Genomic DNA, 26,519 nt, shown 5'->3' on the forward strand with positions numbered 1-26,519 from the left:
ATGAGAGGAGTTACCGGTAGTTAATAATAAATCCCCCTAGAGTTGATTTCCGCAGCCACGCAGAAATGTAATTAGCATAATAAAAAAAATCCACATCAGAATCCGTCAATTTAAAATAGAGATGGATGCGTCTCAATCCACCGCATCCGCCGATGTTGCACTTCCGCACCTGGGGTGAAAGGTGGCAGAGCTAGAGCAGTGTCAGACCTTGAGCCATCCTGAAAATCAAATCGGTCTTCTCACTAAAACGTCTGAAGTATCCCAACAGATTGGCCTACAAACTATTAGTTTGTACGTGCCTCTGGAAAGATGAGTCTCTCACGAACATCTACGCGTCGGTTGTTTTGCTCTAGGATGCCCCAGAAGACATGTCTGAAGGTCTCCCTATACCAGTTTTAAAAATGAATGGAAGTATATATATGGAGATAGTTTAGTGCCAAAAGTAAGGGTTTAACACTCCTGTTGTGTTCGTTTCATGTTAATTAATTCTGTGTTCTCGGTCCAAAATGACCGCCCCATTATAGCTGATTATAAATCCATAATAATACATATATTATCACCTAATGTTGTGTTAGATCTTTTTATCAACTTAAGTTCTTGTGAACATTACAAGTTTTGAACTTCTATTTGCTATTTATGGCCTGTAGGCCTCATTGACCTGAGCTCACACATCTCGTTTTTGAGTATACCAGAGCTGCGAGAAAAGCATCTTCACTGTCAGTTTCCTGGCCTCTCTCCTCCTCACCAGTGTCATGATCAAAGATATGATCAAGAGCCTCACATACAGTATATCGTTTGGTCATTGTGCTGCCACAGAATGAATTGTGAGCAAGGCCTCAAAAAAGCTTGATTTACCAGAGCTGCGAGAAAAGTTCTATATGTTATTGAAACAATGTTGTGATTGTTTGTGAGAATGCCAACAGGAGTGGTTCCCGTGGGGAAAGATTCTATTGGGGAAAGGTTCCCATGGAGGTTGCCATGGAAGCCAAGAAGGGGAGTGAGGTGTGTGTGTGTGTGCTCAAACACACATGCACCTGTACATTTTATACAGTAGTTGTAGTCTCACCCATTTATTTCTAACGACCAGTCATTTTTGACTGGGAACACCACAGGTGTACAAAAGTTCAATAAAACATGTCTTTTTATGATTTATGAAAATCATCTAAATGTATTTTGTGTGTTCAGATGCTCTGTGTGGACAAAGTCACGAAACCTTATGACAATCAGATTAAATTAACAACATTTTTCAGAGAGAAAACTTGTAAGTTGGTCCAATTTGACCAGAACACAACAGGAGGGTTAAATACATGTAAATAAATATTAGATTAGTTGGGGGGACAATGTGTTGTTCCATGTAGTGAATCTGTTATTCAATGTGTTTGTATGGGCTAATAGCAGTAAGGACAAATTCAATGTTTCATCAAATAATTTAGCTAAATGATCCTTGGTATGACCTTGTTAAAACAATTCCATATAGCTTAGTAGACCCCTGCCTTTTTGTTGTCACAGCCTTATTGTATATCACGGTGGAGTGTGAACAAATGGCTTATAGAGCAAACAACTCAAATATCACAACATAGGTTGTAGTATGGCTTTTTACTGGCTTGGCTTGGCTTCCCCAGTGATTTTACCCATCCACCGCTCCGGGGCTACGGATCTTTGGTAGGCCTAATAATCTCATACCATTGTGTTAAATAACCTATGGTATGATCATGACACAATAAAATAGGCGATATACATTTAGGACAAAAAAACATATTTCTCATTGTTGTATGGATATGTAATTGTCCATGAATAACCACAGTGTATATCAATTTGAGTAGTATCCCCAACACAGTACAGGTTTAGAAACTCTGCGCCTGTACAGTATTTTGTAAAAACTACATTACCCATAAACACCCTGAAGTCATGGGGCAAATCATGAGATTCACATTCACTTTCTCCAACGGTTACCGCTAACATCAGTGGAGCAATCGCACTGCGATGGCGGTGGAGGCGATTTCTCCTGACTGGGAATTCGATAGATTTGATGATGGGTCTACGAGTAAGTAGCTTTTAGTTGGCTTTTTAACTATCCGGATAGAAAAGTGTGATTTGCTTACCGGTGAAATTCTCATGGGCTTGAAGCCAGGCATATTAGCTTGAGTGGCTAGCGATCTACGTTAGCAAGTTGTCTGGCCCAGCTTCGCTTTGCCTGAGCTGCGATGTTTTTGTTTTCTTACCAGACGAGAACGTTAAAGCGCCTGTCAAATGTCAGAAGTTAGCTAGCTAATTATTATATTTTGCGATGGTTGGTTTAAACGTCTTGCTAATCCTAGTGTTGTTGTTGCACAATACTGGCCAGCAACAGGCCGTCATGGCTGTCATGTTGAATTCATTATCTAGGTAACCATTGCCTCGCACAGCTAGATTTTCAGGAAAGATATAGTGCACGTTTGACCCATTAAAAAAAGCAATAACGACCAATTATGTTAGCCACGTAGCTAGCTAACTTAGACACATAACTCTCACCTCCGCATCAGCTAGCAATTCATTCATGTGGTTGACAGGAGGCTATAGTACAGGCATCACAGTAGTGCTGTAACTTAAAAGCTAATGCATTCAAAGTGTATCCTCTTTCTTCCGGATTTACATTGCTGGGCTGCTAATCTTATGATCATGTCTTGTCTGTTTGTCCCTCCAGAGATCCATACGGAGGTGCAGCAGAAGAACTATGGGAAGTTTCTGGAGGAGTACACCTCTCAGCTGAAAGGCATTGAGGACGCTCTCGACGACTCCATAGGAGACGTGTGGGACTTCACCCTGGACCCCATAGCCCTGAAGGTATCTCTCCCTCTCTCATCCTGACATTCACCCAGGTTAACTTTCCAGAGACATTGTCCTGCTGGAACTGAGTCTGGGCCAGTTTTCCAGTGCTCTTGTTTTGGCTGCAGTCAGTGTCATGACTTGGGGATCATGTTGACTTAGATTGAAGTGACCTTCAGTGATGTTGATCTCCATAATATAATGAATAGAACAGACAGCTCTATCGATGTCCATTCTCCATTCTTCTATGTGGATTCTATGGGGACATGAAACAAAACCATTTTTTGATACTCTTCCTCTTTCAGCTTCTCCCATATGAACAGTCCTCGTTGTTGGAACTGATTAAAACTGACAACAAGGTAAATGAAGCCAAGATAAACTTTCCTCAGACATTTGAATTATGAAACCGTAATAATAGTTCATTAAGCCAGAAATATATTTGTTTCATGTATGTTATTATGTTAGGGAAGTATTGTAAATCCCTAGCAGCACAATGCTATGAATTTGCTGGCTGTGATCCAAGAGATCATAATGGAGTCTTGCAATTTTACTAAGAAGGGAACGGGTCTAAGATTGCAACTCAAATGTACAAGTGTGGAGTTGATATTCCTTTGGTCTTTGCTCTCCACAGGTTCTGAACAAAGTCATTACAGTGTATGCAGCCCTCTGCAGTGAGGTTAAAAAGCTGAAGTATGAGGTAAGCTTGATGTTTCTTCATTGATTAAAGGTCTTGTTCAACTTTAATTGCACACTGTGTGTTGTTTGCACATGCAAATAATTCAGGAAGTCTGCTTGGCAGCGAGTCATTGCAACAGCTTTTGATATACACAACTTACTGTATTGTATATGCCTTTGTCTCCCTCTGTAGGGGGAAATCAAGTTTTACAATGGCTTGCTGTACTATGGTGAAGGAGGTAATCATCTATGATTTATGTAGCTTTATTGAATTATTGTTATTTTTTGTCTAACTGTGTGTGTGTGTGTGCTCCAGTGTCAGACAGCTGTGTGGTTGAAGGAGAGTCACAGGTTCAGATGGGCAGGTTCATCTCCTTCTTTCAGGTCAGTAGTGAGAGTAAAACTGAGGAATTACCCAGGGGAGATTTATTGTAGTTCTAGGAATGTCCCTCCCTTTATCTCTCAATTTCTCCTCTTCATTCTCCGCTGTAGGAGCTGTCCTGTTTTGTGTCGCGGTGCTTTGAGGTGGTGGTCAACATTGTCCATCAGCTGGCGGCGCTCTACAACAGCAACAAGTAAGACATGGACTCATCTTGGCACCCAGAACCAAATCTCATGTGGAGAAGCACATATGCACCCCCATGCAGACACACACACGCACATACACACTCACCCATGCTGACATACACACACACACACTCACCCATACAGACACACACTCACCCATACAGACACACACTCACCCATACAGACACACACTCACCCATACAGACACACACTCACCCATACAGACACACACTCACCCATACAGACACACACTCACCCATACAGACACACACTCACCCATACAGACACACACTCACCCATACAGACACACACTCACCCATACAGACACACACTCACCCATACAGACACACACTCACCCATACAGACACACACTCACCCATACAGACACACACTCACCCATACAGACACACACTCACCCATACAGACACACACTCACCCATACAGACACACACTCACCCATACAGACACACACTCACCCATACAGACACACACTCACCCATACAGACACACACTCACCCATACAGACACACACTCACCCATACAGACACACACTCACCCATACAGACACACACTCACCCATACAGACACACACTCACCCATACAGACACACACTCACCCATACAGACACACACTCACCCATACAGACACACACTCACCCATACAGACACACACTCACCCATACAGACACACACTCACCCATACAGACACACACTCACCCATACAGACACACACTCACCCATACAGACACACACTCACCCATACAGACACACACACATTTACTGGAGCTTTATTTATTTTTACTGTTATTCATCTTTCAGGGGAGTCACAAAAATCATTGAGTCGTCCGGAGTTCATTTTCAGACAGTGTATGAGCACCTGGGGGAGCTGTTGGTGGTTCTGCTCACTCTGGATGAGATCATGGAGAATCACGGCACCCTGAAAGACCATTGGAAGATGTATAAGAGGTACAAACACACCGATATACAGAAAGATAAAGGAGATACATTTATTTAGTCCCTCTTCCTTCCTAGGTTACTGAAGTCAGTGCATCATAACCCTGGGAAGTTTGCCATCCCAGAGGAGAAGCTGAAGCCGTTTGAGAAGCTGCTTTTTAAGCTAGAGGGTCAGCTGCTGGACGGCATGATATTCCAGGTGGGTACGCCCTTCAGTGGTTTCATGTTGGTGGCATCACTTCCTGGTGAAGGTGACTTGGGTCTCATTCAATATGCCTACATGTACATATTACCTTGACTAACCTGTGCCCCCCGCACATTGACTCTGTACCGGTACCCCTTGTATATAGCCTCGCTACTGCTATTTTTACTTAATACCTATTTTTCTTAAAACTGCATTGTTGGTTAAGGGCTTGTAAGTACGCATTTCACTGTAAGGTCTACACCGGTTGTATTCAGCATTTTACTGTAAGGTCTACACCGGTTGTATTCGGTGCATCTGACAAATAAAATGTTATTTGAATATGTATGAAGGTTTCAGATTTAGTTTCTGAACACCTTGCTGAAAGGGGGTACAACTACTACTCCTGAACTCACCCATCTGTCTGTGTGTGCTGGCCAGGCGTGTGTGGAGCAGAGGTTTGACGACCCAGGAGAGGGAGTGTCGGTCTCTAAAAACAGTGCCTTCGCTGAGGAGTTTGCCCTCAACATCCGCACCATATTCACCAACGTGGAGTCAAAGATCGGTCAGTCTCTTTGGTCCAACACATTTCAGCGTTGTTTACTGGACAGAAAATTAAGCTTGAAATCTGATGTGTATATTTAGTTAGTGTGTCTGGGGTCTGTTTTAGGTGAGCCCTCAGAGATAGACCAGAGGGATAAGTATGCTGGGGTCTGTGGACTTTACGTTCTTCACTTTCACATCTTCAGAACTGTCGACAAGAAGCTCTACAAAGCCCTGCTAGACATCTGCAAAAAGGTGTGTGTTTGACTTCAGGTTCTGTAGTTGAATTTGTGTGTGAACATACATTGAACAAAAATATAAACGCAACATAGACATATTAGCAACACGTAGTTGCGATTAGATTCCCCCTCTTTCTACACTGAACTAAAATATAAATGCAACATGTAAAGTGTTGGTCCCATGTTTCACGAGCTGAAGTAAAATATCCTAGAAAGGTTCCATATGCACAAAAAGCTTATTTCTCTCAAATTATTCTGGACAAATTTGTTTACATCCCTGTTGGTGAGCATTTCTCTTTTGCAAAGATAATCTATCCACCTGACCGGTGTGGCATATCAAGAAGCTGATTAAACAGCATGATCATTACACAGGTGCACCTTGTGCCGAGGACAATAAAAAGACAATCTCAAATTTGACATTTTGCCACAGATGTCTCAAATTGAGGGAGTGTGTAATTGGTATGCTGACTGCAGGAATGTCGCGGCAGGTAGCCTAGTGGTTAGAGCGTTGGGCCAGTAACCGAAAGGTTGCTGGATCGATTCCCTGAGCTGACATGGTAAAATCTGTCATTCTGCCCCTGAACAAGGCACTTAGCCTACCAGGGAACAGTGGGTTGTCATTATAAATAACTGACTTGCCTTGTTAAATAAATAAACATTACATTCACAACTGCAGACCATGTGAAACTACGCCAGCCCAGGACCTCCACATCCGGCTTCTTCACCTGCAGTTTGGTCTGTGACGAGCCACCCAGACAGCTGATGAAACTGTGGGTTTGCACATCCGAAGAATTTCTGCACAAACTGTCAGAAACCGTTTCAGGGAAGCTCATCTGCATGCTTGTCGTCCTCACCAGGGTCTTGACCTGACTACAGTTCGGCGTCGTGCCAGTCATCCGTCACAATCACCTTATGTTTCAGCATGATAATGCACTGCCCCATGTCGCAAGGATCTTTACATAATTCCTGGAAGCTGAAAATGTCCCAGTTCTTCCATGACCTGCATACTCACCAGACATGTTACCCATTGACCATGTTTGAGATGCTCTGGATCGACATGTACGACAGAGTGTTCCATTTCCCGCCAATATCCAGCAACTTCGCACAGCCATTGAAGAGGAGTGGGACAACATTCCACAGGCCACAATCAACAGCCTGGACTGGTTTTCTGATCCATATCTATATTCCCAGTCGTGTGAAATCCATAGACTAGGACCTAATTAATTGATTTCTATTAACGGATTTCCTTATATGAACTGTAACTCAGTAAAACCTTTGAAATTGTTGCATGTTGAATTTTATTTTTGTTAGGTATTTTTATCTTGTGGGAGTGCGGTGGTTTAACCCTTCTCAATCCTTTCCCCTTTCTCTCCCTCTCACATCTTTCCCGGTCTCTCCCTTCTCATCCTCTCTCTCTCCCGGTCTCTCCCTTCTCATCCTCTCTCTCTCTCCCTTCTCATCCTCTCTCTCTCCCTCCCTCTCCCTTCTCCTCTCCCCTCAGGTGCCTGCAGTGACTCTGACGTCTAACATCATCTGGTTCCCTGACACCTTCCTCATGGCCAAGGTCCCGGCTGCAGCCAAGCTTATGGACAAGAAGAGTGTTCAGAGCGTTAGAGCACAGAGAGACGCATATCTGCAGCAGAGAGCACAGACTCTCACCAAGTAGGTCCATCAGGCAATCCATCACATTTACAAGATATGTTTTGCTTTAAACCCTAGATTACAGTTGAACATGAGGGGAGTCATAGTCTGTTTCCCGTGTCCTCTGAGTTAACATATACAGTACCAGTCAAAAGTTGGAACACACCTACTGTACTCATTCCAGGGTTTTTCTTTATTTTGTCTAATTTCTACATCGTGGAATAATAGTGAAGACATCAAAACTATGAAATAACATATATGGAATCATGTAGTAACCAAATAAAGTTTTAAACAAATCTAAATCTTTTTTTAAATTTGAGATTCTTCAAAGAAGCCACCTTTTGCCTTGATGACAGCTTTGCACACTCTTGACATTCTCTCATCCAGCTTCATGAGGTGGTCACCTGGAATGCATTTCAATTAACAGGTGTGCCTTGTTAAAAGTACATCTGTGGAATTTCTTTCCTTAATGTGTTTGAGCCAATCAGTTGTTTTGTAACAAGGTAGTGGGGGTATACAGATGATAGTCCATATTATGGCAAGAACAGCTCAAATAAGCAAAGAGAAACGACAGTCCATCATTACTTTAAGACATGAAGGTCAGTCAATCTGGAAAATTTCAAGAATTTGAACGTTTCTTCAAGTGCAGTCGCAAAAACCATCAAGCCCTATGCTGAAACTGGCTCTCATGAGGACTGCCACAGGAAAGGTCCCAGAGTTACCTGTGCTTGAGTTACCTTATTTCTTGAACTGCACTGTTGGTTAAGGGCTTGTAAGTAAGCATTTCATGGTAAGGTCTACACTTGTTATGTTCGGCGCACGTGACAAATAAAGTTTGATTTGCTGCAGAGGATAAGTTCATTAGAGTTACCAGCCTCAGAAATCGGCAATTAACTGCACATCAGATTGCAGCCCAAATAATGCTTCACAGAGTTCAAGTAACAGACACATCTCAACATCAACTGTTCAGAGTAGACCGCGTGAATCAGTGCTTCATGGTTGAATTTCTGCAAATAAACCACTACTAAAGGACACAAATGACTTGCTTGGGCCAAGAAACACGAGCAATGGACATTAGATCGCAGGAAATCCATGATGAAATCCATGATGAGTCCAAATTTGAGATTTTTGGTTCCAAACGCCGTGTCTTTGTGAGACGCAGAGTAGGTGAACGGATGATCTCCGCATGTGTGGTTCCCACCATGAAGCATGGAGGAGGAGGTGTGATGGTCTTGGGGTGCTTTGCTGGTGACACTGTCTGTGATTTATTTAGAATTGAAGGCACACTTAACCAGCATGGATACCACAACATTCTGCAGTGATACGCCATCCCATCTGGTGTGCGCTTAGTGGGACGATCATTTGTTTTTCCACAGGACAATGACCCAACACACACCTCCAGACTGTGTAAGGGCTATTTGAACAAGAAGGAGAGTGATGGAGTGCTGCATCAGATGACCTGGCCTCCACAATCATCCGACCTCAACCCAATTGAGATGGTTTGGGATGAGTTGTACCGCTCGAATAGTCCCCGTGATATGCAACTGTTCAGGGAAGTCCAGAACCAATACACGCAGTCAGTCAGGAAAGCTAAGGCCAGCTTCTTCAGGCAGAAGTTTGCATCCTGTAGCTCCAACTCGAAAAAGTTCTGGGACACCGTGAAGTCCATGGAGAACAAGAGCACCTCCTCCCAGCTGCCCACTGCACTGAGGCTAGGTAACACGGTCACCACTGATAAATCCATGATTATCGAAAACTTCAATAAGCATTTCTCAACGGCTGGCCATGCCTTCCGCCTGGCTACTTCAACCTTGGCCAACAGCTCCGCCCCCCCCCGCAGCTCCTCGCCCAAGCCTCTCCAGGTTCTCCTTTAACCAAATCCAGATAGCAGATGTTCTGAAAGAGCTGCAAAACCTGGACCCGTACAAATCAGCTGGGCTTGACAATCTGGACCCTCTATTTCTGAAACTATCTGCCACCATTGTCGCAACCCCTATTACCAGCCTGTTCAACCTCTCTTTCATATCGTCTGAGATCCCCAAGGATTGGAAAGCTGCCGCAGTCATCCCCCCCTCTTCAAAGGGGGAGACACCCTGGACCCAAACTGTTACAGACCTATATCCATCCTGCCCTGCCTATCTAAGGTCTTCGAAAGCCAAGTCAACAAACAGGTCACTGACCATCTCGAATCCCACCGTACCTTCTCCGCTGTGCAATCTGGTTTCCGAGCCGGTCATGGGTGCATCTCAGCCACACTCAAGGTACTCAACGATATCATAACCGCCATCGATAAAAGACAGTACTGTGCAGCCGTCTTCATCGACCTTGCCAAGGCTTTCGACTCTGTCAATCACCATATTCTTATCGGCAGACTCAGGAGCCTCGGTTTTTCGGATGACTGCCTTGCCTGGTTCACCAATTACTTTGCAGACAGAGTTCAGTGCGTCAAATCGGAGGGCATGCTGTCTGGTCCTCTGGCAGTCTCTATGGGGGTGCCACAGGGTTCAATTCTCGGGCCGACTCTTTTCTCTGTGTATATCAATGATGTTGCTCTTGCTGCGGGCGATTCCCTGATCCACCTCTACGCAGACGACACCATTCTATATACTTTCGGCCCGTCTTTGGACACTGTGCTATCTAACCTCCAAACAAGCTTCAATGCCATACAACACTCCTTCCGTGGCCTCCAACTGCTCTTAAACGCTAGTAAAACCAAATGCATGCTTTTCAACCGGTCGCTGCCTGCACCCGCATGACCGACTAGCATCACCACCCTGGATGGTTCCGACCTAGAATATGTGGACGTCTATAAGTACCTAGGTGTCTGGCTAGACTGCAAACTCTCCTTCCAGACTCATATCAAACATCTCCAATCGAAAATCAAATCAAGAGTCGGCTTTCTATTCCGCAACAAAGCCTCCTTCACTCACGCCGCCAAGCTTACCCTAGTAAAACTGACTATCCTACCGATCCTCGACTTCGGCGATGTCATCTACAAAATGGCTTCCAACACTCTACTCGGCAAACTGGATGCAGTCTATCACAGTGCCATCCGTTTTGTCACTAAAGCACCTTATACCACCCACCACTGCGACTTGTATGCTCTAGTCGGCTGGCCCTCGCTACATATTCGTCGCCAGACCCACTGGCTCCAGGTCATCTACAAGTCCATGCTAGGTAAAGCTCCGCCTTATCTCAGCTCACTGGTCACGATGGCAACACCCATCCGTAGCACGCGCTCCAGCAGGTGTATCTCACTGATCATCCCTAAAGCCAACACCTCATTTGGCCGCCTTTCGTTCCAGTACTCTGCTGCCTGTGACTGGAACGAATTGCAAAAATCGCTGAAGTTGGAGACTCTTATCTCCCTCACCAACTTCAAACATCAGCTATCTGAGCAGCTAACCGATCGCTGCAGCTGTACATAGTCTATTGGTAAATAGCCCACCCTTTTTCACCTACCTCATCCCCATACTGTTTTTATTTATTTACTTTTCTGCTCTTTTGCACACCAATATCTCTACCTGTACATGACCATCTGATCATTCATCACTCCAGTGTTAATCTGCAAAATGGTAATTATTTGCCTACCTCCTCATTCCTTTTGCACACATTGTATATAGACTCCCCCTTTGTTTTCTACTGTGTTATTGACTTGTTAATTGTTTACTCCATGTGCAACTCTTTGTTGTCTGCCTACAACTGCTATGCTTTATCTTGGCCAGGTCGCAGTTGCAAATGAGAACTTGTTCTCAACTAGCCTACCTGGTTAAATAAAGGTGAAATAAAAATAAAAATAAATAAGAGTGAAGGAAAAGCAGCCAACAAGTGCCCAGCATATATGGGAACTCCTTCAATACGGTTGGAAAAGCATTCCAGGTGACTACCTCATGAAGCTGGTTGAGAGAATGCCAAGAGTGTGCAAAGCTGTCATCAAGGCAAAGGGTGGCTTCTTTGAAGAATCTCAAATATGAAATATATTTTGATTTGTTGAACACATTTTATTTTAAATGTTTTTGGTTACTATAAACCATAATTCCATATCTGTTATTTCATAGTTTTGATGTTTTCACTTTTATTCTACAATGTAGAAAATAGTCAAATAAAGAAAAAGCCTTGAATGAGTTACTTTTAACTGGTAATGTACATGTATGATTTATCTCTCCCTGTCAGGGATGTTCAGTCTTACTATGTGTTTGTGACGTCCTGGATGATGAAAATGGAGGCCATCTCGTCGAAGGAGCAGCGCAACGACAAGCTGTCAGAGGACCTCAGTAGCAGATGTAACGTCTTTGTGCAGGTGTGGACTGACGTTATTAACTAACCATTCAGAAACTGCTCAAACGGTACCAGGGGGATGATTTTATGTAATATATTATTTTCCATGTCTCCCCTGCAGGGTATCCTGTATGCCTACAGTATCGGCACCATCATTAAGACTACCATGAACCTGTACATGTCCATGCAAAGACCCATGACCAAGGCCTCCGTCAAAGCCCTCTGTAGACTGGTCGAGCTGCTCAAGGTGTGTGTGCTAATTTGTTGTGCATTGTGATAAATAATTGTAGATGAAACATTGTGAATGTATCAAACACAACAGTTTAATGAGGTGTGATGTCACTTCCTCCCTGGTCAGGCAGTGGAGCACACGTTCCACAGGCGGTCCATGGTGGTGGCTGACTCTGTCTCCCACATAACCCAGCACCTGCAGTCCCAGGCCCTCAACTCCATTGGCACCGCTAAGGTAAACACTACTCTCATCTCAATTCGGGATCTTTTTTTGTGTAGGGAAATTCAATTTACACGCAGTGGATTACAGAAATGCAACATTTATACACCTCATATTCACATCTGACAAAGAAATACATTTATCATTCCTCCCATCAGTTTGAATATGTTTCTCTTCTGTAGAAAAGGGTGATCTCTGACAAGAAGTATAGCGAGCAGCGTCTGGATGTGCTGTCATCTCTGGTGATGGCAGAGAACGCTCTCAATGGGCCCAGCACTAAAGAGCGCCGCCTAGTGGTCTCCCTGGCCCTCAGTGTGGGAACACAGATGGTATGACCATTATTCAAGTTTCTGTTGCCTAGGTTTGCAAAATTCTGGTAATAAGGTTATGTTGCAATGGTAACTTCCTCCAAATTCTTCCAGAAAACCTTCAAAGACGAGGAGCTGCTCCCGCTGCAGTTGGTGCTAAAGAAGCTGGACCTGATCAGTGAGCTCAAGGAGAGGTGAGGGGAACACACTGCCCGATAAAGCCTAGGCATTAGCTATAGGACCTAACACAAGTATTCAGTTCTATTTAAGCAAACAAAAAAAAACTGGAAAACTGTTTTTTTGATCAACGTAAGTATATGAATGTGATGTACCGGTATCTAATATATCACTGTTCTCTGATCAGGGTGAAGGTCCAGTGTGACTGTAGTTTCCTGTACTGGCACAGGGCTGTATTTCCCATCTACCTGGATGATGTGTATGACCACGCTGTAGATGCTGCACGGATACACGTAAGCACTGAACACACCTCTATTCTCTCAGCTTCAAGCGATATCCTTACTCTCACTTTCATAACATACTACCCATAAACATTATCAACTGCCAGCACTTCTCTACCAATATGTAGCTCGCTGTTCTGCTTCTCATTGGTTCCTGTTGTCACTTTTGATGCATTGATTGGTCCCCTTGGCTATCCCTTATCCTGGTCGTTGGATGTGTTTCGCCGGTCCTGCTGTCACTCCTACCTGTGACTGTTTATGATTGGCTCGTGCAGTACATGTTCAGTGCCCTGAGGGACAGCGTACCCACCATGCTTCACGCCAAACACATGGAGTCATGTGACCAGCTACTGGAGAGCTACGACACAGAGATCATGGAGGTGTTCAATGAGGTGAGGAGGGAAGAGGGAGGGAGTAGCAACTGAGAGGAGAGGTAGCTTTAAAAAAAAATATACATACACACACAGTGGCAATTGTAATTACCTGGATTTCTGCATAAATTGGTCATAAAATGTGATCTTACCTTCATCTAAGTCACAACAATAGACAAACTCAGTCTGCTTAAAGTAAGAACACATAAACAATTATACATTTTAATGTCTTTATTGAACACACTGTGTAAACATTCACAGTGCAGGATGCAAAAAGTATGTGAACCCTTGGATTTAATAACTGGTTGACCATCCTTTGGCAGCAATAACCTCATCCAAATGTTTTCTGTAGTTGCGGATCAGACCTGCACAACGGTCAGGAGGAATTTTGGACCATTCCTCTTTACAAAACTGTTTCAGTTCAGCAATGTTCTTGGGATGTCTGGTGTGAACCGCTCTCGAGGTCATGCCACAGCATCTCAATCGGGTTGCTTCAATTCACCGACAGATAGCCTTACATTCTCCTGCAAAATGTCTTGATAAACTTCAGAATACATTTTTCCGTCAATGATGGCAAGCTGCCCAGGCCCTGAGGCAGCAAAGCAGCCCCAAACCATGATGCTCCCTCCACCATACTTTATAGTTAGGATGAGGTTTTGATGTTGGTGTGCTGTGCCTTTTTTTGTACATCAGTGGCTTCTTCTGTGGTGTCCTCCCATGAACACCATTCTTGTTTAGTGTTTTACGTATCGTAGACTCGCAAAAAGAGATGTTTCCATCTTCCAGAGATTTCTGTAAGTCTCTAGCTGACACTAGGATTCGTCTTAACCTCATTGAGCATTCTGCGTTGTGCTCTTGCTGTCATCTTTGCAGGACAGCCACTCCTAGGGAGAGTAGTAACAGTGTTGAACTTCCTCCATTTATAGATCATTTGTCTTACCCTGGACTGATGAACATCAAGGCTTTTAGAGCTACTTTTGTAACCCTTTCCAGCATTTTGCAAGTCAACCATTCTTAATCTTAGGTCTTCTGAGATCTCTTTTGTTCGAGGCATGGTTCACATCAGACAATGCTTCTTGTGAATAGCAAACTCAAATTTAGTGAGTTTTTTTTTTATAGGGCAGGGCAGCTCTAGCCAACCTCTTCAATCTCGTCTCATTGATTGGACTCCAGGTTAGTTGACTACTGACACCAATTACCTTTTTGAGAAGTCATTAGCCTAGGGGTCTTTCCAACCTGCACTGTGAATGTTTAAATTATGTATTCAATATAGACAAGAAAAATACAATAATTTGTGTGTTATTAGTTTAAGCAGACTGTGTTTGCCTATTGTTGTGACTTAGATGAAGATCAGATGAAATTTTATGACCAATTTATGCAGAAATCCAGGTAATTCCAAAGGGTTCATATACTTTTTATTGCCACTGTGTATATGAATGAATGAATTATACAGTACCAGTCAAAAGTTTGGACACACCTACTCATTTAAGGGTTATTTATTCAGGGAATAGATATACAGGACCAGTCAAAGGTTTGGACACACCTACTCATTTAAGGGTTATTTATTCAGGGAATAGATATACAGGACCAGTCAAAGGTTTGGACACACCTACTCATTCCTGTTTTTTTCTTTCTTTCTTTGTACTATTTTCTACATTGTAGAATAATAGTGAAGACATCAAAACTATGAAATAACACATGAATCATGTAGAAACCAAAAAAAGTGTTTAACAAATCAAAATATATTTTATATTTGAGATTCTTCAAAGTAGCCACCCTTTGCCTTGATGACAGCTTTCCACCATCAAGCAACTATGATGAAACTGGCTCTCATGAGACCCGCCACAGGAAAGGAAGACCCAGAGTTACCTCTGCTGCAGAGGATAAGTTCATTAGAATAACTGCACCTCAGACTGCAGCCCAAACAAATACTTCACAGAGTTCAAGTAACAGAAACATGGTTTCTACATGATTCATGTGTTATTTCATAGTGTTGATGTCTTCACTATTATTCTACAATGTAGAAAATAGTCAAATAAAGAAAAGCCTTAAATGAATAGGTGTGTCCAAACCTTTGACTGGTCCTGTATATCTATTCCCTGAATAAATAACCCTTAAATGAGTAGGTGTGTCCAAACCTTTGACTGGTCCTGTATATCTATTCCCTGAATAAATAACCCTTAAATGAGTAGGTGTGTCCAAACCTTTGACTGGTCCTGTATATCTATTCCCTGAATAAATAACCCTTAAATGAGTAGGTGTGTCCAAACCTTTGACTGGTCCTGTATATCTATTCCCTGAATAAATCTCACCCTCTACCTCCCTCCCTTCATCCCTTTCTCCTCTCAGCATCTGTTGGACAAGCTGTGTAAAGAGATAGAGAAGGACCTGCGTCTGTCTGTCCACACACACCTGAAGCTGGACGACAGGAACCCCTTCAAGGTGGGCATGAAGGACTTGGCCCACTTCTTCTACCTCAAACCCATCCGCTTCTTCAACCGCTTCATACACATTAAAGGTAGCTACGCACTGCACTGGATGGGCCCCTGGGATACAGCACTGTGGTGTGTGTGGTGGGTGCGTGGTTTTGCAAGTCCTTTACCAAGATGTGTGTTCAGTCTATTCTATGCATATTTGTGTGTCTTTGTCTCAGAGTATGTCTCACCGTGTGTGTGTCGTCCTCACAGCCTATGTGACCCACTACCTGGATAAGACGTTCTATAACCTAACCACAGTGGCTCTGCATGACTGGGCCACCTACAGCGAGATGAGGAACCTGGCAACACAGCGCTACGGACTCATGATGACAGAGGCACATCTACCCAGCCAGACCCTTGAACAGGTGTGTGTGTGTGTGTGTGTGTCATTTGATGAAGTCTGCTGAAGCCAGGATTCAATCCGAGTGGCTTTTCTGGCTATGCACTCTTTAAACGCAATGTTCCCTCATTCGCCGGAGACTGTATTCATGGTAAAAGCTACCTAGGCTATGTCGGCTCAATGGGAAATGACCTTTTTAAATGGTGTTAGGTTCTAATTCTCAGAGTGAAACACTCAACGGACATTATGAAAGATTAACCAAGTTTAATTCTTCCCAGAGGGTCAATACTGCTGCATTCAGACAACATGTTTCCACCACCAAGTATATTACTCCAATTTAGGCTCTTCTCCTTCTCTCCAATCCTTACATCTTTTATGGTTCGACAGGAAGACAAAGTGATAGGGTAATAAACCATTGTTTCTCCCTTAAGGGGATCTGACCTCAACCCCCTTGATGCCTTATCCAAAGATCTCCACCCGTATCCCCTCTAGCAACCCTGTGACTTCCTCCCGTCCACCCAACACATTCCAAAGCCATCTGGCTCCTACAGATAACCATTAACTTCTGATGTAAAAAACAGTCTCTTTCACTCCTCAGATACTAAACTGCTGAGTATAACAATGTTCCAAGTTTAACCCAGAATCTAACAATGGCGAATAGTCGGCACAGCGCTATTTGATTGAATCCTGGCCTAAGTGTCCTTTTGCTCTGGCCAGGGACTGGATGTGTTGGAGATCATGAGGAACATCCATGTGTTTGTATCCCGCTATCTCTACAACCTCAACAACCAGGTAAGCTCGGTCTCTGTCTCTCAATCCTATTGTTCTGTCTGTCTCACCTGTCTGTCTCACCAGTCTGTCTGTCCCTCAGATCTTCATTGAGAAGACGAGCAACAACAAGCACCTAAACACCATCAACATCCGCCACATCGCCAACTCCATCCGCACACACGGCACGGGCATCATGAACACCACGGTCAACTTCACCTACCAGTTCCTGAGGAAGAAGTTCTACATCTTCAGTCAGTTCATGTACGACGAGCACATAAAGTCCAGACTCATCAAAGACATCCGCTTCTTCAGGGAGACCAAAGACCAGTCAGACCAGAAGGTAACGGGGCTCACTTCACCTCTTCAGTTGTGTGGAAAAATCTGTTGTGTAGTCATACATTCATGACCAGTCTTTCCCTTTAGCTTATAGGGAATAGAAGAACTAGTCACAAAAGGCTCCGGTTTTGAAAACAAACGGGAGTGTTGCTCCCAGTCTGACATTTCCTCTGACTGTATTGCCATATCTATATGTCTGTGTTATGTTTGATCTAGTACCCGTTTGAGAGGGCAGAGAAGTTTAACCGTGGCATCAGGAAGCTTGGCATCACCCCAGACGGGCAGAGTTACCTGGACCAGTTTAGACAGCTGATTAGCCAGATCGGTAATGCCATGGGCTACGTGCGCATGATCCGCTCTGGAGGACTTCACTGTTGCAGCAGCGCCATCAGGTACCAAACACAGGGCATTGATAGTATTTATAACTAGTATTTTTAAGATATGGAATGTTCTACACTGTGTTTCCCAGGTTTCTTCCAAGTTTGGAGATGTAGTGCTGTAAGGGTTATGGGTAATGTCGTTTTTGGAGATGTAGTACTGTAAAGGGGGTTGTGGGTAAACTAGTTCTATAGTAAATGGTGAACCATAAACCCACTTGTGTATTGTGTGTTTCCCAGGTTTGTCCCTGACCTGGAGGATATAGTGAACTTTGAGGAGCTGGTGAAGGAGGAGGGGCTTTCAGAGGAGACCCAGAAAGCTGCCAGGTATGCTTGTGTGCACCTGATGATGTATTTCAATTCACACAGCTTTAACCAAAACAATTGCTCTCTATGGGCTAAATAAAGTGTTCTTATCTCTTCTGAATGTGTCTTCCTCTCAGCCTGCTGGACTCTGTGCTGGGGGATCTGACCAGTAACTCTGCTGAGGGGACAGAGTACTTCAAGATGCTGGTGGGAGTGTTCGCCCCCGAGTTCCGCAGCATCAAGAACATGCACCTGAGAAACTTCTACATGATCGTACCTCCTCTGGTGTGTCCTTTCACTCCTCTCTCTATTCATCTCTTTCACTCATCTCTCTGTTCAACTTTCACCCACTCATGTCTGAGCACTTCATCTCTGTCTTTCAGACATTCACCCATCTCTGTGAGCAGTCTGTCCATCCTTCGCTCCTTTATGTTTATCTCTCGCTCGCTCCCTGTCCATCTAACTTTCTGTTCTGAAGCAGCAGATACCTTCTCTTATACAAATCAAATGTATTTATATATCCCTTCGTACATCAGCTGATATCTCAAAGTGCTGTACAGAAACCCAGCCTAAAACCCCAAACAGCAAGCAATGCAGGTGTAGAAGCAGGTTATACAACCTTTCCTTTTCTCTCCTTCAGACGGTGAATTTTGTGGAGCACTCCATTGGCTGCAAGGAGAAACTCAACAAGAAAAACAAAGGAGGGGCAGCCTTCACAGACGATGGCTTTGCCATGGGTGAGTCAGTGTGGTATGATCTTTCACAGATCACTGTATGTAGTAGGATAGGATAAAACTTTCACATTAGTTGTTGATGATTTTCACTGATCGTTGTTATCTCACTCTCACCTTGTCTCTCTCCCTTCCTCTTCTCCTCTGCTCTTTCTCCTTCCTCCCTCATACCCTCCTCCACCCTCTCCATCCTCTCCCTCCCTCTCCCTTCTACCCCTCCCTCTCCTCTCCATCCCCCCATCTCCTTCCTACCCCTTCCTCTCCCTCCTACCCCTCCCTCTCCTCTCCACTCTCCTGCCCCAGGTGTGGCCTACATCCTTAAGCTGCTGGACCAGTACTTGGAGTTTGACTCCCTCCACTGGTTCCAGGCGGTCAGGGAGAAGTACATGAAGGAGATGAGTGCTGTGGTGAAGGAGCAGAATGTCCAGGCCACCAGTCAGGATGAGAAGCTCCTGCAGACAATGAACCTCACCCAGAAGAGACTGGACATCTACCTGCAGGTACATAGCTGACCACTGACCTCCGATCTAGGGTTAGATTATTCAACGTCAAGTCCTAGCCTTGACCATCATGAGGGTTTGACAATATCTGATCCTGGACCAGTGATTATGGGGAATGGGTATCCTACCTACAGCTGCAAAAGGAGAGGAGGGGAATATGAGCTTGGCAGCTTTGTGTGTAGACACTGAAATAATCAATTTAACCAATCAATCAGTAATGCCCCGTCTCTGTTGTCTCCTACAGGAGTTTGAACTGCTTCACTTCTCCTTGAGCAGCGCTCGGATCTTCTTCAGAGCTGACAAGACGGCCGCCGAGGAGACCCAGGAGAGGAAGGACAGAGGTCAGGGGTCATGAGGGCAGCATTTACTTAAAAATCAAACAATGTGATTTTTTTAGATTCCGTCTCTCACAGTTGAAGTGTACCTATGATAAAAGTTACAGACCTCTACATGCTTTGTAAGTAGGAAAACCTGCAAAATCGGCAGTGTTTCAAATACTTGTTCTCCCCACTGTATGTCCTACCAACGGGACATTAAAAACTGCAATATCTTATGTTTCACCGAGTCGTGGCTGAACGATGGCATTAAGAACATACAGCTAGCGGGTTATACACTCCATCGGCAGGACAGAACAGCAGCCTCTGGTAAGACACAGGGCGGGGTCCTATGCTAATATGTGAACAACAGCTGGTCCACGATATCAAAGGAAGTCTCAAGGTTTTGCTCGCCTGAGATAGTGTGGTTTACAGCTTATCATGAGATACACTATCTACCTAGAGAGTTTTCATCTGTATTTTTTTTTTTACCTGTCGACATACCACCACAGACTGATGCTGGCACTAAAACCGCAGTCAATGAGCTGTATACCGCCATATGCAAACAGTAACGCGCTAATCCAGAGGCTGTGCTCCTAGTGGCCGGGGACTTTAATGCAGGGAAACTTAAATAAGTTTTAGCTCATTTCTATCAGCATGTTAAATGTGCAACCAGAGGGGGAAAAAATTCTTGACCACCTTTTCTCCACACACAGACACGTACCAAGCTCTCCCTCGCCTCCATTTGGCAAATCTGACCATAATTCTATCCTCCTGATTCCTCCTTATAAGCAAACAATTAAAGCAGGAAGCAGCAGTGACTCGGTCTATAAAAAAGGTGTCAGATGAAGCAGATGCTAATCTACAGGACTGTTTTGCTATCACAGACTGGAATATGTTCCAGGATTCTTCCGATGGCATTGAGGAAGGAGTACACCACATCAGTCACTGGCTTCATCAATAAGTGCATTGAGGACGTCGTCTCCACAGTGACTGTACGTACATACCCCAATCAGAAGCCATGGATTACAGGCAACATGCACACTGAGCTAAAGGGTAGAGCTGCCGCTTTCAAGGAGCGGGACTCTAACCCGGAAGCTTATAAGAAATCCCGCTATGCCCTCCGACGAACCAACAAACAGGCAAAGCTTCAATACAGGACAAAGATCGAATCCTACTACACCAGCACCGACGCTCGTCGGAGGTGGCAGGGCTTGCAAACTATTACCGACTACAAAGGGAAGGACAGCCGAGAGCTGCCCAGTGACATGAGCCTACTAGACGAGCTAAACTACTTCTATGCTCGCTTTGAGGCAAGTAACACTGAAACATGCATGAAAGCATCAGCTGTTCTAGACGACTGTGTGATCACACTCTCTGCAGCCAATGTGAGTAAGACCTTCAAATAGGTTAACATTCACAAGGCCGCAGGGCCAGACGGATTACCAGGACTTGTTCTCTGAGCATGCGCTGACCAACTGGCAAGTGTCTTCTGACATTTTCAACCTCTCCCTGTCTGAGTCTGTAATACCAACATGTTTCAAGCAGACCATCATAGTCCCTGTGCCCAAGAACACTAAGGTAACCTGCCTAAATTACTACCAACCCGTAGCACTCACGTCTGTGGCCATGAAGTGCTTTGAAAGGCTGGTCATGGCTCACATCAACACCATCCTCCCAGAAACCCTAGACCCACTCCAATTTGCATACTGCACCAACAGATCCACAGATGATGCAATCTCTATTGTACTCCACACTGCCCTTTCCCACCTGGACAAAAGGAACGCTTATGAGAGAATGCTGTTAATTGACTACAGCTCAGCGTTCAACACCATAGTGCCCTCAAATCTCATCACTAAGCTAAGGACCCTGGGACTTCCTCTGCAATCCTCCCTCTGGATCCTGAACTTCCTGATCACTGACAACGATGAGACAGCCTATAGGGCGGAGGTCATTGTGGACTACAGGAAAGACAAAGGAGAGCATTGTTGACTACAGGAAAAGGAGGACCGAGCATGCCCCATTCTCATCGACGGGGCTGTTGAGCAGGTTGAGAGCTTCAAGTTCCTTGGCGTCCACATCACCAACAAACTACCACAGTCCAAGCACACCAAGACAGCCCTGAAGAGGGCACGACAAAACCTATTTCCCCTCAGGAGTCTGAAAAGGTTTGGCATGGGTCCTCAGATCCCCAAAAGTTTTTACAGCTGTACCATCGAGAGCATCCTGACTGGTTGCACCACTGCCTGGTAGGACAACTGCTCAGCCTCCGACCTCAAGGCACTACAGAGGGTAGTGCGTACGGCCCAGTACATCACCAGGGCCAAGCTTACAGTTATCCAGGACCTCTATACCAGGCAGTGTCAGAGGAGGGCCCTAAAGTTTGTCAAAGACTCCAGCCACCCTAGTCATAGACTGTTCTCTCTACTACTACAAGGCAAGCGGTACCGGAGCGCCAAGTCTAGGTCCAAGAGGCTCCTAAATAGCTTCTACCCCCAAGCCATAAGACTCCTGAACAGCTAATCAAATGGCTACCCAGACTATTTGCATTGCCCACCTCCCCGGAATGCTGCTGCTACTCTCTGTTATTATCTATGCGTAGTCACTAGTAACTCTACCTACATGTACATATTACCTCAATTACCTCGACACCGGTGCCCCTGCACATTGACATTGACTCTTTACCGGTACACCCTGTATATAGCCCTGCTATTGTTATTTACTGCTGCTCTTTAATTATTTGTTATTCTTATCTCTTTTTTTTCTTTTTTTTTTTACTGCATTGTTGGTTAGGGGCTTGTAAGTAAGTGTTTCACTGTAAGGTCTACACCTGTTGTATTCAGCACATGTGACATATAACATTATATTTGATTTAATTGCTCCGGGGTCGTTGTCAATAATGGTTGACCCCTAGCCATGACACAACTCTCCAAGGGTGTCTCGGGGGAGTTGGATATGCAAAAAAAACACATTTCAATTTCACACCACACACTTGTACATGTGAAACAGAACAAATATATGCCCCCCCCCCCCCCCCCATTTGACCTTTTGAGGAGGGTTCACTGGGGGGAGGTCAATCGTTTTTATTTAATTTTCTATTTTACCTTTATTTTAACAGGGAGTCGCCATTAAGACCAGGGTCTCTTTCACAAGGCAGCCCTATGCATACAATTCATGAGACAAAATTGAATCCAAATCAGATCGGTACAACAACAATCAAGAAAAATAGCCACATTCCTCAGATTGTTCCTCAATCAATAATTTATAGAATAATTCATATTTATATTTTGAGGAGACATGTGGAAATACATTTTATATTCATGTAATGATGGTTGTGTTTTGAATAGTGGCTTTATGAAGAGAGTACCAATGCAATTTACAGGAAGATCAGCTGATGTTATGCCATCAGCTAATGGTGAATAATGTTATGTAAACATGACCGTCTTTATTTCTGTCTTTCAGAAGCGGCTGCCAAAGCAGTGCCCACATGTACAGATGGCTCTGAACTTCTAAGGGACTGCTAAGGGACTGCTAAGGGACACACGAGTTCATTAGGTCATAGTTCAAATATCAGTTCTGGGACTAATCTGGATGACAGGGGTACTCTACTGGAGGAGGACAAGGTGGGGGAAAACAGGGCAGAAGACTACTGTCATGTCCTGTGACACAAGAGGGAAAGTTGAAGACTGGAGTGTGTTCTTAGAGACATGGAAGCCCCCCTGGTGTAGAAAATTCCATTCTTTGCCCCTGAACTGCTGGTCCTTTTAAGCCCTGGATTGGTCCTGTGAGGCTCTGGTGATGGAGGCGGAGAGGGTTCTAGTAATGATTTGCTTCATGTAATTCTGGTCCCATGTCTGCGAAGCATCTCATGATTATGCCCCCATGGAGGTGTCTCATCGTTAATAAAATGTAATCTCTTTCTCAAATGCTCAAACACTCGCTCTTTCTCTCTTTTGTCGATCTCTTTCGCTGTATGTATGGATTAGCTACTTTGTGGTAACTGGACTGCTTATCATTTATTTTGGGGGAATGAGTAGTTAATGTCAGGCAAAATGTTATTTCTTTTCTGTGGCGACATTTAATTGGTTGTAATAAATAATGAGACAGAGGTGTGTCTTCAGACTGTTTAATCAGCCTGAATAGACTAGATGTCAAGTGGCATTACATGCCAGAGATTATTTTGATATGATAAAATCAGCAGCTCTGTAATTAATGACCCTGATATCAGGGAGATGATGATGTAATCAATTACATTGATGGATTTGTATGTGTGTACATGTTACTTTCCACTTTTTGTCCTTCGACATAATGCTGAAGTCTAAATCCTAACATGTCTGCTTCCTCTTCTGCAGTGCTGACATCGTAGCCTTTGTCCGTATAATGGTGAGCATCACAATGAATGAACATACAGGATAATTCGATGTTCTCGCAGAAGAGAAGAGTGATTTGTTGTGGTAGTTGTATTCTCTGTAATGTCTCCATAGAATATTATGACGTGTGTGCATCACATTTGACTTCATGAATGTTTTCAACGACAGACATGACTTGGTAGACATTTTATGTTTATATGAAATTCTATTGGATTTCACTCCTTGCCATTGTGATTGTCTTTAAGTTCAGGCCAGGGTGCCTTTTTGATTGTTCAATGATAACTGATATTGTGTTTGTTTCTATACATAAAATACTGGTTGAGAAGATACTTCATAACTACAATGACGAGTAGAAAAAATAACAACTCCCTTTACTATTTGGTTACAGTCCATTTAGAGCTTTTCTCAATGTCATTTTATGACGCAAAGCACTTAATCTTTTATGTTCAAATCAATATTTTCCTTTAAACACAAAGGGTTCCTGTATCATCATAAAGATCTATGTTTCCTTGTTGCATGCTGTCATGTTAGTAAAGGACTTGTTTTATTGTCTACCAATGGTACTGCTAATATGGTTTTGATATGTGTGCTTAATAGCCCTGTCTGCTGAGTATTTCATCTGTTAAAGCAGGGTCTTTGAACATGCCAAGTCATGATGTCATAGAGTCCTGTGTTTTGGGCAATCATGTCACATGACCTGGATTTTAACCTTTTCTACAAAGCTTTTTTTCAAACTGTCCCCTTTTTATGTAAATTGTTCCAGTACCATCCTCAGACCTTGGTTTTCATTTTTGGTGTAATTCTAATTTCTGTAAAAGGCTTCAAATAAAGGTTCAAATCTTGGTCATGTTACATGATAGCAGTGTTGGAAAAAGTACCCAAACATCGTACTTTAGTAAAAAAATATCTTAATAGAAAATGACTCGAGTGAAAGTCACCAAGTAAAATACTACTTGAATAATAGTCTAAAAGTATTTGCTTTTAAATATACTTAAGTACCAAAAGTAAAATTATGAATAATTTCTAATTCCTTATATTAAGCAAACCAGACGACACCATTTTAAAATTTTAATCTACGGATAGTCGGACACACTCCAACACTCAGACATCGTTTACAAACAAAGCATGTGTGTTTAGTGAGTCCTCCAGATCAGAGGCAGTAGAAGACCAGGGATGTTCTCTGTTTAGTGAGTCCTCCAGATCAGAGGCAGTAGAAGACCAGGGATGTTCTCTGTTTAGTGAGTCCTCCAGATCAGAGGCAGTAGAAGACCAGGGATGTTCTCTTGATAAGTGCATGAATTGGACAATTTTCCTGTCCTGCTAAGCATTCAAAATGTAACAAATACTTTTGGGTGTCAGGGAAAATGTATGGAGTAAAAAGTTGGTTATTTTCTTTAGGAATGTATTGAAGTAAAGGTATTAAAAAATATAAATAGTAAAGTACAGATACCAAAAAACAACTTACATTAAGTAGTATTTTTACTTAAGTACTTTACAACACTGATGATAGCCAAAAACACAGGGCCGTAGACCATAAGTGCACATTGAATAGAGAAATGTAGGCAAGGTTGATCCCTCAGGCTTTGTTTTTGGTTCAACGACACCTACAAGTGTCTGTCCACCTTGATTATTTGATCTGAACTACATGCACAAAATGATGCTTTGATTCTATTATTGAATGAAGATGAGTTATTAAGAGAGAAAAAGTATGTTGATGAAATGGTAGCTATAAGTGATAGCTAAAATCTAAGGGACCAGTTCTGAGTGTCTTTTGACCAATCAGACTAGCGCTGAAAAAGATCTGGTGTTAAAAGATCTGTGATTGGTCAAGAAAACAACATTTGGCGGAGAGAAAAAAAAGCAGAATTCGACTGCCTGTGTAAACGCAGCCATTGCGAGTGACAGGGTTGGGGTCAGTAAGGACTTTTGGGGAGAACTGTGACCCTAATCCTAACTGTAGAAGAGAGAAGTAGGTCAATGGATTGGTTTGATACCCAGGTTGGTTCATTTCAGCCATCAGCTTGGCATCCTAATTCCAATGTCTTGTTTATGTTGATTAACCTGTAGTAAATCCAAGGCATTTGTGTTTAATAACCATGATTAGTGTATTGTATACTTACAGATACAATGTCATGGTAATAAAATACATTTCTAAAGAAATGCATTGTGTGTTTACTAATCTCTCACGAACACACTGCATCTGACCAAATGACGTTTTTAGTTCTGGGTTAACTGAGGTTGTGTTTACTTGTATAATTCCTCATTAGGCACAGGCACTAATCACAAACCAATTATGACTCCAAGAAATATCCTCTATTTTGTGATTATCACACCTCTGTTCAAGAATGATCTATTATCAGCCTAGACCTGTATTAGTTCTACCTATTCCGACCCAACTCCTTCCTTCCACACCACTGGCCCAGAGATGGTCCTGTCTGTATCAGCAGGTCAGTAATACACTGGTTATATACAGATCATACAGATTCAACTCAGAGGACCATTGGAAGTTGTAAATTGTTTCGTATAC

At 43.4% G+C, this 26,519-nt stretch overlaps 1 protein-coding gene across 1 annotated transcript; it reads left to right on the plus strand.

Moving 5' to 3' along the window:
- The first annotated feature begins 1,910 nt into the window (after window positions 1–1,910).
- Window positions 1,911–26,152, plus strand: washc4 (WASH complex subunit 4). Its single transcript, XM_020492403.2, has 30 exons — window positions 1,911–2,044; window positions 2,684–2,823; window positions 3,111–3,164; window positions 3,437–3,502; window positions 3,674–3,719; window positions 3,797–3,864; window positions 3,973–4,055; window positions 4,866–5,012; window positions 5,079–5,199; window positions 5,623–5,746; window positions 5,852–5,979; window positions 7,465–7,625; window positions 11,778–11,904; window positions 12,004–12,129; window positions 12,241–12,348; window positions 12,516–12,662; window positions 12,756–12,835; window positions 13,006–13,111; window positions 13,375–13,491; window positions 15,820–15,988; window positions 16,158–16,312; window positions 17,005–17,079; window positions 17,159–17,398; window positions 17,611–17,786; window positions 18,012–18,098; window positions 18,215–18,362; window positions 18,718–18,814; window positions 19,112–19,308; window positions 19,553–19,649; window positions 23,085–26,152. The coding sequence occupies exons 1-30, from the start codon at window positions 1,984–1,986 to the stop codon at window positions 23,144–23,146; spliced, it is 3,513 nt and encodes a 1,170-aa protein (XP_020347992.1). The 5' UTR covers window positions 1,911–1,983; the 3' UTR covers window positions 23,147–26,152.
- The last annotated feature ends 367 nt before the right edge of the window (window positions 26,153–26,519 follow it).

Source organism: Oncorhynchus kisutch, linkage group LG10, assembly GCF_002021735.2.
Source record: "Oncorhynchus kisutch isolate 150728-3 linkage group LG10, Okis_V2, whole genome shotgun sequence".
Classification (NCBI taxonomy): Eukaryota; Metazoa; Chordata; class Actinopteri; order Salmoniformes; family Salmonidae; genus Oncorhynchus; species Oncorhynchus kisutch.